Source organism: Coregonus clupeaformis, chromosome 21 (genome assembly GCF_020615455.1).
Source record: "Coregonus clupeaformis isolate EN_2021a chromosome 21, ASM2061545v1, whole genome shotgun sequence".
In the NCBI taxonomy this organism is placed as follows: domain Eukaryota; kingdom Metazoa; phylum Chordata; class Actinopteri; order Salmoniformes; family Salmonidae; genus Coregonus; species Coregonus clupeaformis.
Genome location: NC_059212.1, coordinates 2,545,853 through 2,565,160, shown reverse-complemented (window position 1 = coordinate 2,565,160; position 19,308 = coordinate 2,545,853). Strand labels below are relative to the sequence as shown.

Sequence of the window (19,308 nt, the reverse complement as noted above, 5' to 3'; positions counted from 1 at the left end):
CAATTGGGAACCAATGGCTAGCTCAGTGCAATGCCATTCTTGCTGTTATAATGTGAAACCCCTTTGACCTGGAGACAAGGTTATCCAGACAAATGCTGAGTGGTCTTGAACTACCAGAAATAATCATTTCTATATATAAAAATACATTTATTTCTATAGATATAAATATGTTGTAAATCCATTGATTAAAGTTGGCAGGAAAAACATATACTGTTTCGGACTGTTGGCTTAACAGAGGAATGGTTATGATAATATCTGTCTGTGTTCTTCACAGAAACTTGGTCTCCTGGCACTGATGAACGAGGAGAGTCATTTTCCCAAAGCCACTGACGGCACACTACTGGAGAAACTCCACAGCCAGCACTCGGTGAGTCAAGTCGCATTGTTATGACATCACCAGTCGATAGCTTTAGTGGGCCTGTTGAAATACTTCAGCGACGCATTCTGATACCCACACGTCGGTCTGTCTGTCTGTCCATCCATCCATCCATCTATCCATCCTTCTATCCTCCTTTCTTTCCATCCGTAAGGTAATCTGATCGGATCAAGTTGGATTGGTGGAAACAATCCCTGATATATGATTACTTGAAGGAAGGGAGGAAGGATTCATCTCTAAAGTATTCGAACAGCTTTGTGTATATATTGAAGACCCCCATGTCGCTTTTCCTCGCTGATTTGAAAGGATTGTAGGTGATAGCAATGTGGCAGAAGCAACTGTTACCCTAGATGGAGTTTTCCAACACACTGCAAAAACATACAACATACTTTCAGAGAGGGTGGCTACTTTTTTATGTATAGCCAAACACTGGATATGCCACATTACCTTAGTATTATACATTTCACCTCAGGGACTGTGAAACTCTGCACTAACCTTTCTGACTGTGTGGTTTTGCATTGGAGCTTATTGCTATCGATATCAGGAACCATGTGGTTGGTTTATGCTTTTCATAGCACAGTACATTAAAGAAGATGGTAATTGCTGCAGCTAGGCCATTTTTGTATGTGTCTAACATCTGTTCTTAGCAGAGGCCTGGCTAGCTAGCTCCCTGTTAGCTAATTTTGGGGCAAGCTGCAAGCTGCCCTCCGCTACATTCATAGCGTTAGCACCCAGTGCTATTACAGCTTGGTTTAATTTAAGCTCTGATCTCACCAGTGGATGTAAAGAAACGCTGAGTAGAATTTTGATTTGGAATAAATATGAGCGCAGCTCGTAAATATCCCTATAAATTGATGATTTATTGGTCGGATTATGAAAGCGTTACAGGGTATATTGGATATAATGAATGGGTTTTATGATATTTTGAGATATCCAGAATGCTTAAAGGAGTTTGAAAGGGCATATTTTTGTCTTAATAGTTCCAGTTTCTTAGAATGAAATGGCTTATTTAGATTTTATTGATTCAACTACCTTTTCATCACACTTACTGTACGTAACAATATAGCTAATGTAGGATATAGGTATGCAGATTACATTTACATTTTCGTCATTTAGCAGACGCTCTTATCCAGAGCGACTTACAAATTGGTGCATTCACCTTATGATAGCCAGTGGGACAACCACTTTACAATATGTTTTTTTATTTTTCTCTTTGGGTGGGGTAAGGGGGGGTAGAAGGATTACTTTATCCTATCCCAGGTATTAGACTTTGTTTCTGAGTCTGAAATGATGATAAAGAAAATAATGTGAACTAATTCAATTATTGTCCATTTCATTGATCCTTCATTGTAGGAATTGTCATCTTCTAAGTAATGTTGGCTCAGTTGCATTTTGTGGCTAATTGCATTATGTGGTGAATAGCCGATGATGCTAACGCAAATCTTTTCTCATGTTACAGAAAAACCAATTTTATGTGAAGCCACGCGTTGCTGTGCACAACTTTGGCGTGAGACACTATGCAGGCGAGGTAAGGGTTGTCCCTGTCTGTAACACTTTAGTTAAAACCGCAGGTATAATGCATTATGAAGCCTGTACAATGCATTTTAAGACTTGTCAGGAGCTTGTATGACTCCTTTATTATCATCTCATAAGGATCCTCACTAAATACAGTGAATTTTGAGTATAAATTCTGACACATAGAGAAACATAACATCTTATTAGCCCCATTATAGGACATTATTTAGGCTCCTACAGGCTAATACCATGTTATATAGCATCATACCTTAAGATTTAAAGTGTTACCATGACGACCCAGGAGCACGTAAGACACAACAGGACAGCTTTTGCAAAGCAGACAGCAGCTCGTGGCAAGCAACAGGTACTGTACTTTACTGTACTTAGTAGACAAATGTGTGCGCTATTGAACATTGCATTCGTCTCACCACTATTTGCTGCCCTCTGGTGGTGTATTTTGTATTTATTAAGGATCCCCATTAGCTGCTGACAAGGCAGCAGCTACTCTTCCTGGGGTCCAGCAACATTAAGGCAGTTATATACAATTTAAAATATTACATGACATTACATTTCATAACACTTATCACAACAAATAAGTGTGTGCCCTCAGGCCACTACTCTACTACCACATACAGTGGGGAGAACAAGTATTTGATACACTGCTGATTTTGCAGGTTCTCCTACTTACAAAGCATGTAGTGGTCTGTAATTTTTATCATAGGTACACTTCAACTGTGAGAGACAGAATCTAAAACAAAAATCCAGAAAATCACATTGTATGATTTTTAAGTAATTAATTTGCATTTTATTGCATGAAATAAGTATTTGATCACCTACTAACCAGTAAAAATTCCGGCTCTCACAGACCTGTTAGTTTTTCTTTAAGAAGCCCTCCTGTTCTCCACTCATTACCTGTATTAACTGCACCTGTTTGAACTCGTTACCTGTATAAAAGACACCTGTCCACACACTCAATCAAACAGACTCCAACCTCTCCACAATGGCCAAGACCAGAGAGCTGTGTAAGGACATCAGGGATAAAATTGTAGACCTGCACAAGGCTGGGATGGGCTACAGGACAATAGGCAAGCAGCTTGGTGAAAAGGCAACAACTGTTTGCGCAATTATTAGAAAATGGAAGAAGTTCAAGATGACGGTCAATCACCCTCGGTCTGGGGCTCCATGCAAGATCTCACCTCGTGGGGCATCAATGATCATGAGGAAAGTGAGGGATCAGCCCAGAACTACACGGCAGGACCTGGTCAATGACCTGAAGAGAGCTGGGACCACAGTCTCAAAGAAAACCATTAGTAACACACTACGCCGTCATGGATTAAAATCCTGCAGCGCACGCAAGGTCCCCCTGCTCAAGCCAGCGCATGTCCAGGCCCGTCTGAAGTTTGCCAATGACCATCTGGATGATCCAGAGGAGGAATGGGAGAAGGTAATGTGGTCTGATGAGACAAAAATAGATTTTTTTCGTCTAAACTCCACTCGCCGTGTTTGGAGGAAGAAGAAGGAGTACAACCCCAAGAACACCATCCCAACCGTGAAGCATGGAGGTGGAAACATCATTCTATTGGGATGCTTTTCTGCAAAGGGGACAGGACGACTGCACCGTATTGAGGGGAGGATGGATGGGGCCATGTATCGCGAGATCTTGGCCAACAACCTCCTTCCCTCAGTAAGAACATTGAAGATGGGTCGTGGCTGGGTCTTCCAGCATGACAACGACCCGAAACACACAGCCAGGGCAACTAAGGAGTGGCTCCGTAAGAAGCATCTCAAGGTCCTGGAGTGGCCTAGCCAGTCTCCAGACTTTAACCCAATAGAAAATCTTTGGAGGGAGCTGAAATTCTGTATTGCCCAGCGACAGCCACGAAACCTGAAGGATCTGGAGAAGGTCTGTATGGAGGAGTGGGCCAAAATCCCTGCTGCAGTGTGTGCAAACCTGGTCAAGACCTACAGGAATCGTATGATCTCTGTAATTGCAAACAAAGGTTTCTGTACCAAATATTAAGTTCTGCTTTTCTGATGTATCAAATACTTATGTCATGCAATAAAATGCAAATTAATTACTTAAAAATCATACAATGTGATTTTCTGGATTTTTGTTACAGACCTCTACATGCTTTGTAAGTAGGAAAACCTGCAAAATCGGCAGTGTATCAAATACTTGTTCTCCCCACTGTATCTACAATACAAAATCTACAATGTAGAGTGCATGTCATATAAAAATGTTTGAGCAATTCAAGGGGGCTTTACTGTTCTTGGGTAGCGGAATGACTTTTGCTTCCCTCCAGGTCTGAGGGCACACACTTTCTTGTAGGCTTAGATTGAAGATATGGCAAATAGGAGTGGCAATATCGTCCACTATTATCCTTAGTAATTTTCCATCCAAGTTGTCAGACCCCGGTGGCTTGTCATTGTTGATAGACAACAATACTTTTTTTACCTCTTCCACACTCAGTTTTCAGAAATCAAAATTGCAATGCATTTCTTTCATAATTTGGTCAGTTATACTTGGATGTGTAGTGTCGGCATTTGTTGCTGGCAAATCTTGCCGATAAAAAAAAAAATCATTAAAGTAGTTATTGTGCTCTAGGTGGTGTATGACGTGAGGGGCATTCTGGAGAAGAACCGAGACACTTTCAGGGATGACATCCTCAACCTGCTTAGAGAGAGCAGGTAAGTGGCAATTCTATAATGTTCAAATCTCGAATTACGCCCTATTCCCTATGACCAGAGCCTAAAAGTAGTACACTATATAGGAAATAGGGTGCTATTTGAGATGCAACAATCTTTAAGTGAACAATTCATACATTCTTAATTGAATGGGGGCTTTTATTTTTCATTGAGGGTCATGCAGAGCTGGGTAAAGTTGGATATTCAAATGTGCACTTTGTAACACTTATTCTCTGTGTGTGTGTGTGTGTGTGTGTGTCAGGTTGGACTTTGTGTACGACCTCTTTGAGCACGTCTCGAGCCGTAACAAGCAGGACACCCTCAAATGCAGCACCAAGCACAGGAGACCCACCGTCAGTTCCCAGTTTAAGGTCAGTGACCATCGTTATCTTACTTCAGATAGTGCAACTTTCATCTGCATTAACCGGTCGAGGGACTATATATATACTGAACAAAAATATAAACACAACAGGCAACAATTTCAAATATTTTATTGAGTTACAGTTCATAGAAGGAAATCAGTCAATTGAAATAAATTCATTAGGCCCTAATATATGGATTCCACATGACTGGGAAAGGGCGCAGCACTTGGGGGCACCCCTCTCCCCCTCCTCAGACGATCCTGCAGGTGAAGAAGCCGGATGTGGAGGTCCTGGGCTGGTGTGGTTACACGTGGTCTGCAGTTCTGAGGCCGGTTGGATGTACTGCCAAATTCTCTAAAACAACGTGGCTTATGGTAGAGAAATTAACATAAAATGTTCTGGCAACAACTCTGTTGGACATTCCTGCAGTCAGCATGCCAATTGCACACTCCCTCAAAACTTGAGACATCTGTGGCTGTTGTGTGACAAAACTGCACATTTTAGACAGGCCTTTTATTGTCCCCAGCAGCTGTTTAATGATCATGCTCTTTAATCAGCTTCTTGATATCACACACCTGTCAGGTGGATGGATGATCTTGGTAAAGGAGAAATGCTCACTAACAGGGATGTAAACAAATTTGTGCACAACATTTGAGAGAAATAAATTTTTTGTGCGTATGGAACATTTCTGGGATCTTTTATTTCAGATCATGAAAAATGGGACCAACACTTTACATGTTGCGTTTATATTTTTGTTCAGTACATAATGCAGCGACCATTCAATTGACCCTTGACCCTTGTTTGTATTTGCCTTTATATCGTGAACATGGAAAGAGCATAATAATCATCATCCCTAACAGTACTGAAGTGTAACAGTGTCAGAGTTAGCTAACAATTCATCCTTTTTTACCCAGAATTCCTTGCACTCACTGATGGCCAACCTCAGTACTTCAAACCCATTTTTTGTGCGATGCATCAAGCCAAACACTCACAAGGTAAGCTCCAACATATACACACTTTACATTATACTCTTCTTCCTAGAAGATAATATTTTTTACATCCATAATTGTTTTTAAAGTGTGTGAATCCAATCATCACCTGCATCTAAAAAGCAAACACTCCTCTTCACTGAACACACACACACACTAACACACTATAGCATTAAATGGGAGTTTGGCCCTTTGCTGCCCTATGACCTCTAGGGAATTTGCAAGGCTTGGTTAATGTACACAAATTAAATACAGCCTGAGCCCAGAATGACGAGGAGTCAAACTGAGTCAGTGGCTCCTGTCAAATAAAAAAACATATTCAGATACGGAAGGAAAGGAGGAGAGGAAAGAAAGAGGTGGTGGAAATAACTGGTTCAGCTGGTCTCCCTAACCCTTCATAGATCTATAAGGTTGAAGCAATATGGAAGTCCCACCAATACACTGCAAATACCTACCCAGACATTACAGATCTGCAAACATCGAAGGGTTAGGGCCAAGGACAAGGGGTAGTACATTTGGACCGATTAGTTGTCAATTAGTCAACTGATCAATGTAGTCCTGATACATTCATTGATACATTGTGTTGCTGGCGGGAGCAACTGACTGTGGCCCTTCGTTTCAATGACGACTACATGCTATATTTGTGACTAATAGTGAATTAACCAATTAACAAACAAACAAACGATGTAGTATATTGTATTGCTATAGTATACAGTAGTGTCTATTATACTATATACAGTACCAGTCAAAAGTTTGGACACACCTACTCATTCAAGGGTTTTTCTTTATTTGTACTATTTTTTACATTGTAGAATAATAGTGAAGACATCAAAAGTATAAAATAACACGTATGGAATCATGTAGTAACCAAAAAAGTGTTAAACAAATCAAAATATATTTTGTATTTGAGATTCTTCAAATAGCCACCCTTTGCCTTGATGACAGCTTTTCACACTCTTGGCATTCTCTCAACCAGCTTCACCTGGAATGCTTTTCCAACAGTCTTGAAGGAATTCCCACATATGCTGAGCACTTGTTGGCTACTTTTCCTTCACTCTGCGGTCCGACTCATCCCAAACCATCGCAGTTGGGTTGAGGTTGGGTGATTTTGGAGGCCAGGTCATCTGATGCAGCACTCCATCACTCTCCTTCTTGGTCAAATAGCCCTTACACAGACTGGAGTTGTGTTGGGTCATTGTCCTGTTGAAAACCAAATGATAGTCCCACTAAGCCCAAACCAGATGTGATGGTGTATCGCTGCAGAATGCTGTGGTAGCCATGCTGGTTAAGAGTGCCTTGAATTCTAAATAAATCACAGACAGTGTCACCAGCAAAGCACCCCCACACCATAACACCTCCCCCTCCATGCTTTACGGTGGGAAATACACATGCGGAGATCATCCGTTCACCCACACCGCATCTCACAAAGACACGCCGGTTGGAACCAAAAATCTCAAATTTGGACTCCAGACCAAAAGACACATTTCCACCGGTCTAATGTCCGTTGCTCGTGTTTCTTGGCCCAAGCAGGTCTCTTCTTATTATTGGTGTCCTTTAGTAGTGGTTTCTTTGCAGCAATTCGACCATGAAGGCCTGATTCACACATTCTCACCCTCTGAACAGTTGTTGTTGAGATGTGTCTGTTACTTGAACTCTGTGAAGCAATTATTTGGACTGCAATTTCTGAGGCTGGTAACTCTAATGAACTTATCCTCCTCAGCAGAGGTAACTCTTGGTCTTCCATTCCTGTGGTGGTCCTCATGAGAACCAGTTTCATCATAGCGCTTGATGGTTTTTGCGACTGCACTTGAAAAAACTTTAAAAGTTCTTGAAATGTTCCGTATTGACTGACCTTCTTGTCTTAAAATAATGATGGACTGTCATTTCTCTTTGCTTATTTGAGCTGTTCTTGCCATAATATGGACTTGGTCTTTTACCAAATAGGGCTATCTTCTGTATACCCCCCATACCTTGTCACAACACAACTGATTGGCTCAAATGCATTAAGAAGGAAATAAATTCCACAAATTAACTTTTAACAAGGCACACCTGTTAATTGAAATGCATTCCAGGTGACTACCTCATGAAGCTGGTTGAGAGAATGCCAAGAGTGTGCAAAGGGTGGCTATTTGAAGAATCTCAAATATACAATATATTTTGATTTGTTTAACACTTTTCTGGTTACTACATGATTCCATATGTGTTAGAAAATAGTAAAAATAAAGAAAAACCCTTGAATGAGTAGGTGTGTCCAAACTTTTGACTGGTACTGTATGTGTGTGTGTGTATATATATATATATAGTACAGTATATTGTTTTGCCATATTGTATCTGGAAGCAAGTCCCACCATTGACTCTCATTCATAACCAGACGTAATGCTGTTACTAGGCAGATATGAACATACTCAGACCTGTTGCTTAATGCTTTGTGAGTGAGACAGCTATATCAGTCGATGGTCAGAGAAACACTGACAGAGGTTAAGTCCTCTGGCTAGTGTTGATTAAGTCATTGACACAACTATTTTTAGCTGCATAGCACCATCGATTTCTGTCTTGGTTCTCAGCTACTTTTTGTTTGATTCAATTTATCATTCACTGTTGATTTCAAATTGCACTAGGTAACCAATAATTCAATGCAGATGTGGCTACACAGATGCTTAATACAGATAATTTATTGAGTAAGATACTTTATTTAGGTATTTTATTAGTGTTCCATTCTGCTCTATTGAAGTCAGCTTTCCGTCATAACAGAGAATGTTTTGAGATTTGGCTTGGACAGTTCCACACAGAGAGCACCCATGTCTCTGTCCTCTTGTCTCCACTGACTGTGGAGTGTGTGTGTGTGTGTGTGTGTGTGTGTGTGTGTGTGTGTGTGTGTGTGTGTGTGTTTGTGCACGGTGGGAAGACGCGTGCTTGTGGAAAGACGTGTGCCTTTCCACAGAATACAATGAAGAAACATCCCGCATCTCCTCCCTCAACTCTTCCTCCTCCTCTCCTTTTAGCCATCCTTCCATCCCCTCAGGGCCTTGATATCATGGACCTAACGGACTAGTCTTTGGGGAGGACAGCTGGACACCCGGTGTCTTTTTATGAACCGAAACATCACCGTCTGGACTGCAGTTTTGATTTAATCTTAAGCAGGGGAAGAGAAGATGACTTTTGAATGGGGTTTCATTTATTGGGGGAGGTGGGGTTGACTTCTGTGAACTTTGGGGTATGGTAAAACTAGAGAGGAGGGTTGAGTACTTTTGGGACTCAACTGGAACTCTGCACCAAATCCCCCAGAGGTGTCCCGTTCGTCTGCCTTTTGAACGGAAGCAGGTGTCAAGGGAAGAGAGGGTTGGTTGGATTGTGTCTGTTGGATGTAGAATAAGTGGGGGCTGGATAGTATATGTATGAGATAGTAGGTTGTGAGGTAGTAGTTTGTTGTAAGCCAGCGGTTCCCAAACTAGGGGTCGCGACCCCATGTTGGGTCGCCTGATATGAAAATGGGGTCACAGGACAACTTCCCAAATCCTGGGGGAAGAAATATATTAATAATAGTAATATTATAATATCATCTTTGTCTCTCAAAATCATTGTAATATGGTGAACCTTAAAAATCTAAATGAAAATTATTCAAATCCAAAAGTAAAAATTCAACCAGAGAGCGCCCTTAGATAATGAGAAAAGGCCGTACTTGACTGTTGAACTTGAATCATTCCCACGGTGAATTACCAAGCCTGCTACGCTATGAAACCACACACTATTGCAGAGACTTTTATATTACCGGCCCCAATTGATATGGTGAAAACAATGTGTGGGGAGGCAGAGGAACAGAAACTCACATCAATACCTTTGTCAGATAACACTGTGAAACTAATAATTAATCCTATAGCTAGCAATCAAGAGGAAACTGACTGAACGACTCAAAAACTCCCCACCTTATGCTCTCCAAGTGGACGTTAGTTGTGAGGGCCGAGATGCCCATGCATTGACTTTTGTTCACTACATGTCGGGGGATGCTATTCATGAGGACATATTGTTCTATCTCACGATTTCCAAGTATGTGCTGCGTGGCTATATACGAAAAACTGATTCCATGGGATCGATTGGTGGGCTTTTGCACAGATGGGGCTCCATCTATCACAGGACGGCGGGCATGCCTCTGCACTCTAATTATGAATGTGTCTACCTCTGCCATATGGACGCATTGTATGATAAACCCGCTGAGCTATAATGGATACACAGAGAGCAACTGGCGGCAAAAGAGCTGAGCACTGAACTCTGAAAAATGCAGCAGGTAACTTCGATTGTAAACGACATCGCGTACACATCTGTTCGAACAGCTGATCAAGCTGTCATGTGACCGAATGCTGCAGACAAAGCATTCACAGGTCACTATGGAGGAGTTTTGGTTCCTGACTCAAAGGGAATACTGTGCCGTCTCCCTTCGATCATTAAAACTTGTGGTACGCTGATTCAGTGCTCTCGTCTGCATTAAAAACAAATATCAATCCAGGTTGGATGTGACAGGAGAGATGAGGTGTGCACTCGACCACGCCCCCTGACTTTGAGAAGCTCCACACGCAACATGCATCAAGCACACCCATCTCATTAGTGGTGGTGAGATAAGAGAAGTTATGTCAGACTAATTTGAAATTGACTGTCATAGACCCATATTAAAAGTATATGATGGTGAGTTGAGAATACAATCAGAAATACTTTTAGAATGTTTTGCAGTTGACTGCCATAGCCCCAATTAAAAAAGTATACATTGGCTGATAATTCAAAAATATTTATTCACATGGTTGGTATCGTGAGAATGTTCAAATATCAAAATGGCGTTGTGGGCCAAAAAAGTTTGGCAACCCCTGTTGTAAGCAGTTTGTAATTATGTGCTTGTATCTCTTTGTTACACATATTGTACACAACCACCCATACCAGTATACATGCAAACAAACATAAATAGAACACACACCGCCTGTCACGTTGTATAAGGATTTGAAGACAGGCGCAGGAATACGTAATAGGGGTTTTATTTTCTCCATCCAACACAAGGTACGTCATGAACAATGACGGGGACGAAGCCCAAAACAAACACGTATATATAAAGTTGAAGTCGGAAGTTTACATACACTTAGGTTGGAGTCATTAAAACTTGTTTTTCAACCACTCCACAAATTTCTTGTTAACAAACTATAGTTTTGGCAAGTCGGTTAGGACATTACTTTGTGCATGACACAAGTAATTATTCCAACAATTGTTTACAGACAGATTATTTCACTTATAATTCACTGTATCACAATTCCAGTGGGTCAGAAGTTTACATACACTAAGTTGACTGTGCCTTTAAACAGCTTGGAAAATTCCAGAAAATGATGTCATGGCTTTAGAAGCTTCTGATAGGCTAATGGACATCATTTGAGTCAATTGGAGGTGTACCTGTGGATATATTTCAAGGCCTACCTTCAAACTCAGTGCCTCTTTGCTTGACATCATGGGAAAATCAAAAGAAATCAGCCAAGACCTCAGAAAAAAAATTGTAGACCTCCACAAGTCTGGTTCATCCTTGGGAGCAATTTCCAAATGCCTGAAGGTACCACGTTCATCTGTACAAACAATAGTACGCAAGTATAAACACCACGGGACCACGCAGCCATCATACCCGCTCCAGAGTGGCGCAGCGGTCTAAGGCACTGCATCTCAGTGCTTGAGGCGTCACTACAGACCCCCTGGTTCGATTCCAGGCTGTATCACAACCGGCTATGATTGAGAATCCCATAGTGCGCCGCACAATTGGCCCAGCGTCGTCTGTGTAGGCTGTCATTGTAAATAAGAATTTGTTCTTAACTGACTTGCCTAGTTAAATAAAGGAAAAATAAAAAATACCGCTCAGGAAGGAGATGCGTTCTGTTTCCTAGAGATGAACGTACTTTGGTGCGAAAAGTGCAAATCAATCCCAGAACAACAGCAAAGGACCTTGTGAAGATGCTGGAGGAAACAGGTACAAAAGTATCTATATCCACAGTAAAACGAGTCCTATATCGACATAACCTGAAAGGCCGATCAGCAAGGAAGAAGCCACTGCTCCAAAACCACCATAAAAAAGCCAGACTACGGTTTGCAACTGCAAATGGGGACAAAGATCGTACTTTTTGGAGAAATGTCCTCTGGTCTGATGAAACAAAAATAGAACTGTTTGGCCATAATGATCATCGTTATGTTTAGAGGAAAAAGGGGGAGACTTGCAAGCCGAAGAACACCATCCCAACCGTGAAGCACAGGGGTGGCAGCGTCATGCTGTGGGGGTGCTTTGCTGCAGGAGGGACTGGTGCACTTCACAAAATAGATTGCATCATGAGGAAGGAAAATTATGTGGATATATTGAAGCAACATCTCAAGACATCAGTCAGGAAGTTAAAGCTTGGTCGCAAATGGGTCTTCCAAATGGATAATGACCCCAAGCATACTTCCAAGGTTGTGGCAAAATGGCTGAAGGACAACAAAGTCAAGGTATTGGGAGTGGCCATCACAAAGCCTTGACCTCAATCCTATAGAAGATGTGTGGGTAGAACTGAAAAAGCTTGTGCGAGCAAGGAGGCCTACAAACCTGACCTCAGTTACACCAGCTCTGTCAGGAGGAATGGGCCAACATACACCCAACTTATTGTGGGAAGCTTGTGGAAGGCTACCCGAAACGTTTGACCCAAGTTAAACAATTTAAAGGCAATGCTACCAAGTACTAATTGAGTGTATGTAAACTTCTGACCCACTGGGAATGTGATGAAAGAAATAAAAGCTGAAATAATTCATTCTCTCTACAATTATTCTGACATTTCACATTCTTAAAATAAAGTGGTGATCTTAACTGACCTAAGACAGTGAAGTTTTACTAGGATTAAATGTCAGGAATTGTGAAAAACTGAGTTTAAATGTATTTGGCTAAGGTGTATGTAAACTTCCGACTTCAACTGTATATTACACAGGGATGTAACCCAAACAAAAGAGTGAGGTGTAAACCTCTAAACAATACACGGGAAGAGTCTTGTAATACCAAGTGCACAATCTCTAAACAATACACGGGACGAGACCCGTAATAGCAAGAGCACAATTCACGAGACCAACTGTAAACGAGCCTACTGTAATCATTACAGCAACACAGCAGTTTTATTTAATTACAGTAATTTGCAGGCAACTCTGTTGCCAGTATATTGCTGTAAATTTACAGAACAGCATGTTCTTATAATTCGTTTTTCATTGAGGGGAGGCGGGGGTTTGTATTTTACTGTAATTGCATGGGATTGGTGCAAGCAGGTTGGCTGGTAGGTAATGTGTTTTCATGTTACAGCAAATCAAATATATACAGTATATACCAAATATGTATGAATCTTGTGCAGTTCTAGAGGCCTTAACAAAGGCTTCCAAACTTGCAGTGACAACAGGGCAAAACAGACCATGGACATCGCAAATACGCAACCATTAGAGGTTTGAGGCTTGCTGCCACTCCAATCTGTCCCCTATACGCATTTAATTGTTGGGGCACTACTACTTAGAAGCTTCTCAAAATATGTTAATGAGCCAGAAACAACAATGCCATGCACTCACTAGTGGTCAAAAGGTGCCATTTGGTTATTTGAAAAGGCATTTTACATTGATCTTACAAAATGGGTCCAGAGAAAGTATTATCTGAGATTCTGCCTGTTTTGACCATACACTACTGTATCAGCTTTGCATTACTTTTGACTTGAAAGATAATTGCACTTCAGATAACTGCAAACTCTTAAGTGCATTTCAGTTTTCCAGTCCCAATTAAATACAATTATTTGAAATTGCTCCTGATTACTGTATGCTGCGGTTAAGTGCATATTGTCACAACAGTCCCAAGCCGCTGTATTTATTAGGAGTCGACTATTCACCCATATACCATAAATACACTTTTCATAACATTCAGTTGTCAGATATATAACATCCCTCAGCTTGGCAAATACTCTAAAGCCTTAAGACTATGCCATGTTCCAATATTCACACTAGCATGACACTTACAGTGCCTAAAAAGTAAAAGTAGCACACTCTAGCAGCTCTGATGCAATAATAAAATTTTTACTAGCGTTTCAATAGCCAAACTGTCTTTATCAGGGTATAATGTCAAACAATGCATGTCACCAGTTTATATAGGGTTTCATAGGACACGCGCAGGTGTTTGTAATCATGGCTGGCTGTGTCATGATTTCATTGGTCAATTTACAAATATCAATAATACATATAAACAAGATGGTAACTTTACATGAAGTAAAGTTGTGGGGCTTGCTTTAGCTCTTTAAAAGTATTTAAAGCAAAGCAGTTACATATAGTCAAAGTGAAATGTAGTAAAATGATTGGTCTGATTACTTTGATATACTAATATCTCAACCTTATTACTTTGGATTGTGGGCCAGTTAGATCATACATTTCATCAGAAATAACTACACTCGGACTACTACACATTTATACACTCTCCTACTAGAATACCACTGTATATGCAAACTGTTATAATAGAGCACAGAAGACATGAAGGCATTGTTGAAGTTGTAAAACAAATTCACAACGTATTTGGACGACAGCGGGATGTTCATGAAGTCCTCTCTGGGTAGGCATAGGCTACTTTGCAGTTAACATTTAATTTAGAAGGTTTTTGGGAAAGCCTTTCCATCTCTACCAGAAGAAGGTTATCATTAACATAATCGCTAATGGTTACACAAAGTGTAGACATACGTGCACCACACACACACAAAGACAGGGACATTCCTGTGCCATTTCAGAAAGTTGCAGGAAAATACGAATCACTGATGCTGACTGACTGAAATGAATAGGCTACACAACTCTCATTCAAATTAAAATGTCTAAACTACAGTTGTTGCGTGTGAAAACTGAAATAAGTTTTCCTCTTTTAACCTGTGGATCAGATTAATCTACTGTGTTGTAATTAGGGGTGTGACAACCTGTCTATACTCGTATTCGTAATTGTATACGTAAATTGACAATTGATACTCGTGATCGGAAAAAACGGAAGTGTTTTATTATGCCTACGTAGATGTTGGCAAAATACCTATTTCCCTGCAGGTTTATAGGCCAAAAAAGCTACAGATAAGGAGCAGCGAGCGGAGGTGTGTTTGTGTGTCTGTGTCCTGTTCTCAAAACTTGCAGCGGGCAGACAAGTTTGCTGTCACTCAGTCAGAATGCACATCAGCGTTTTTTCTTCTTACCCTACTCTCAATTCACTTGTTAGATATTATGCACATTGATAGCTAGCTAGCAAACGTCCTCGCCTATTGATTAATCATAGTAGCAGCAGGCTACAGGAAGCAGAAACATGCGATGATAAGTGATGGGGTGAAATATGAAGCAAGTGAATGCACTCTATCCAATAAGAGCAGCAGGATCAACATACAGCCCACCGTTCTCTTTACAGACAGGCAAACTAGCCAGTTGAGTTATGTAGAGCACGGAGAAGGAAGACGACAAAGTGTTGCCTTGGCTGCTTCCTTATACAGTATCTGCTTTCTTAATGTTCACAATTCTTTATCATCATTACACTATTGTTCTAAATTCAATCACCCTAAAGTTGTCTAAAGTGCTGCGAAAGTTAGAGGAAATGTGATTGACATGGTTTAGTATAACAGCTACACTGAGTGTTTAAAACATTAGGAACACCTTCTTAACATTGAGTTGCACCCCCTTTTGCCCTCAGAACAGCTTCAATTCGTCGGGGCATGGACTGTACAAGGTGTGGAAAGCATTCCACAGGGATGCTGGCCCATGTTGACTCCAATGCTTTCCACTGTTGTGTTAAGTTGGCTGGATGTCCTTTGGGTGGTGGACCATTCTTGATATACATGAGAAACTGTTGAGCGTGAAAAACCCAGCAGCATTGTAGTTCTTGACACACTCAAACCGGTGCGCCTGGCACCTACTACCATACCCCTTTCAAAACCACTTAAATATTTTGTTTTGCCCATTCACCCTCTGAATTGCACACGTACACAATCCATGTCTCAATTGTCTCAAGGTTTAAAAATACTTTTTTAACCCCTTTCCGCACCCCTGCGGAAATCGAATTAGCATAATAAAAAAATCCTCATACAAATCCGTCAGTTTAAGCTAGAGATTTTTTTGCATTGGATGCGTCTCAATCCACCGCATCCGCCTAGATAACACTTCCGCATCTGCGGTGAAAGGTGACAGAGCTAGATCAGTGTTTGTCAGACCGTGAGACATCCCAAAAATTGGTCTTCTCACAAAATTGTCTATGGAAAGAGGAGACTCTAATGGACACGATAGTGTTCTCCGTTTTGCTCTACGACCCCCACAAGCGTCTTGGGACTTGTCTGATTTCGGTACAGCCGATCTGCCAACTTCTGTCTGTAGCGTCCGAACAGTTTGGACTACACACTAATATGACCCCTCCGTGTAAAGGTGAGACTCTTACGAACACGTACATGTCGGTTGTTTTTCTCTTCACCCTCTTCATAATGTTTGCCCTCTGCGTCTGTGAGTATCCATAGCAATGGCTCTGTTTGGGCTGCTCAATGATGACACAGATAGCTGTTAGCTGATGTTAGCTAGCCACTTTTTGTCACTCTAAACTCCGACAAACAGCTGTAACTTTTTATTGGTAGAAGCTATTCAATCAGAGGGGTACAGCCCGCCATTCACTTTAGAGACAGGCAAACTAGCCAGTTGAGTTATTTAGAGCACTGAGCATGGTCCAGAGAAGGAGGACGAAGCTAGTAAGCATTAGAAATCTTCTCTTTATCATTTCAGGTCATCCAGACTGGGGAAGCATTCAAAATCTTAGTGCTAGCTGTTCGGTCCGAAACAGATCATAGGAATTTGTCGAGCTATGAAGACGTTCTCTCCCTACCAGTCAAGCGTTGCTAGGCAACAGTAGCCTTGGCAACATTGCTTCCTAATGGCTAAAGCCAGTGTGAGAAACATGTTAACAACAAAACATTTTCTTTTAAACTAAATAAATACTGCACTCTGATCCACAAAACGTATTTGCTAGATTCATGATAGTGTTGTTAGACAAAGCAAGGAAAGTGAACTTCAAAACGTGATGTAGTTTTATTGGAATTTGCAGCTGTTGTTGGTAGGTAATGAATCTGCTAGCTGCTGACATGAAAAAGAGCAGTTGATGGGTTACTAAAACAGCTTGTTCTATTGATAGGTAGAAGCTATTCCTAATATTCTTTCAGTTTTTAAAAGCAGAGGAGTAGAAGAAGATGTCATACCCTCTATGTTTTTGTCTGATTTTGTTGGGTGAGTGGTCAAAACAGCGGTTGTGTGGAAATAGTTTGGGCCAAATCTGGTAAGGAAGTTACTAAAACAGCTGTATCCAGGACATAAAATAAGCTTTTTGGTCCACCAGCCACTGTGGCAGGTAGATTTTAAAAAATCTACCAGCCACTCAGATTTGTTACCAGCCAAAATAAAAAAAATCTGCTAAAATTACACCAAATTAACACACACAAAAAACGATGACCATGCTTTGCAATGTTTCTAAAACAATAAATGTAAGCAATGTGGTATATTGTTTAATTTCATTTTTTGTGACCTGAGTCTTTTAACCAAAATATCACAGATATTACCGTGGTAGCGCAACTCGAGTCAGTAGTTTGTGCCTGTGAGATTGAGTCTGACTAGTAGAAGTGTTGTCTTCTCTTCTCTAGCAGTTGAAACTCAAACATAGAAAAACAACCTAGCTTGTGAAAAAAGCAATGTAAATAGCCAAGAAACACAAAGACAAAGTCTCACTTCAGTAGACTATCATTTCAAGTAAATTAGACCAACTTTTATGAGTGTGCGCAGCGCTTCTAAAAATGTATCTTTCACTCAGCTCTTCACATGCGCACAGACCCTAGCCAGGCAGTGTTGCAGAGCGAGGTGGAATAGGCTATATAGGATTCGTAGTTCTTTGACTTTGTGCGATTAATTTACCAGCTATAAAACAAAACAGTAGAAATACTTTGAAAACAGCTACTGCAGTATTTATTTTAGTTTATACAACGGGTGGGTCTAATCCTGAATGCTGATTGGTTAAAACCACATTCCAGACGGTGTTCATTCCACAAGTTACCACCGGCTAAATCTATGACGTTAAAATGCCTATTTACTCTGTTCCATCTGACTGCGCAATCCACTGTCTCATCAGCCCAGCCAGGCACTTTATAAACTTGATCTTCACTATAAAAAGCATCTAGACATTATCTCACATTTCTTTTTGACTAACATTTAGTTTTCAACAGCGGAGATTTGTATAAACCTTGCTGTCTGTCTCTCCAAAATTTGCAACATTGTTTCCCACAATATTCAAATTCGATCTCCAGCTGTCCCATGGTAATGAACATGTAGGGAGTCAGGACGAGACAGACAGGCAGGCAGCATTTATCAGCCAGTCGAAATCATGAATCAGCTGGAATCATTTTTATGGATATATACAAAGAAATGTCAGTAGGTCGAATTAAATGAAGTGCAGCTAGTTTACAGTCTTTCCAGCTTCAGTTTGAAGTAATTGTGTTAGCTGTGTTGTTGGCTAGCTCCTCTGAACAACAGTGTCCTGACGAGAGAGCACATTTTCTATGCCAGGCAAAATCACGCCTCATTAGCTCATTGTTATGGATGTATCCAAATAAATGTCACTAGAAAACAGCTTAAACAAATGCAAATGCAGCTACTTTGCTGTTATTCTGGCTGCGCTTTTTGACGTGACTGTATGTTAGCCGTAGTTGGCTAGCTAGCAAGCAAGGGATAAGAACATTGCCAGCCAGTATGGCAATGGAACATTTAGAACGAACGACTGTAGTTTGTGTCAGTGAGATACAGAACAAAAATACTAGGAACCCAACCAATAGAACAAACGACCAGCCTGCTTGGGTAGCAACACTAGATTTGTGCCGGGACTATATCTTAAGGAAGGGCCTAACAACACCCGTGCCAATATATCCTCCAAACACCGGCTTCTCGGGCATTATCACTTAAATAAATACTTGACTAATTTTGCTTGCACTGTGGAGCCCTGACCATCTGCCAACATGGCTGGTGAAATAGAGATCTTACCCACCCATGCCAAAATCTACCCGCATTTGGGAGGTGGCAGGTGTTAATTTTAGGCCCTGGCTGTAGATCTGTAGTGGATATTTTGGTTCCGCGAACAAATTTGAATAGCAGAGAAGTAGACAAAGATGTCATACCCTCTAACTTTTTGTCTAACTTGTTGGGGAAGTGTTCAAAACGGCAGTTGTTTTCAAAAATGTTACAGAAAATGTTGTTGATGCGGTTACTAAAACAGCTGTATTGTTAGATTCATAGTGGATATTTCTGTTATTATTTCAGATTTGAATAGCAGAGTAGTAAACCAAGA

The 19,308-nt window shown here is 40.8% G+C and overlaps 1 protein-coding gene across 1 annotated transcript in view; it reads left to right on the top strand.

Moving 5' to 3' along the window:
- Positions 1–19,308, top strand: part of myo10 (myosin X) — a 326,310-nt gene that overhangs the window by 222,860 nt on the left and 84,142 nt on the right. Inside the window, exons 15-19 of the mRNA XM_045206170.1 lie at positions 275–367; positions 1,836–1,904; positions 4,497–4,579; positions 4,839–4,947; positions 5,853–5,933. Coding sequence (XP_045062105.1) covers positions 275–367; positions 1,836–1,904; positions 4,497–4,579; positions 4,839–4,947; positions 5,853–5,933 — 435 coding nt within the window. The remainder of the gene's footprint in view (positions 1–274; positions 368–1,835; positions 1,905–4,496; positions 4,580–4,838; positions 4,948–5,852; positions 5,934–19,308) is intronic.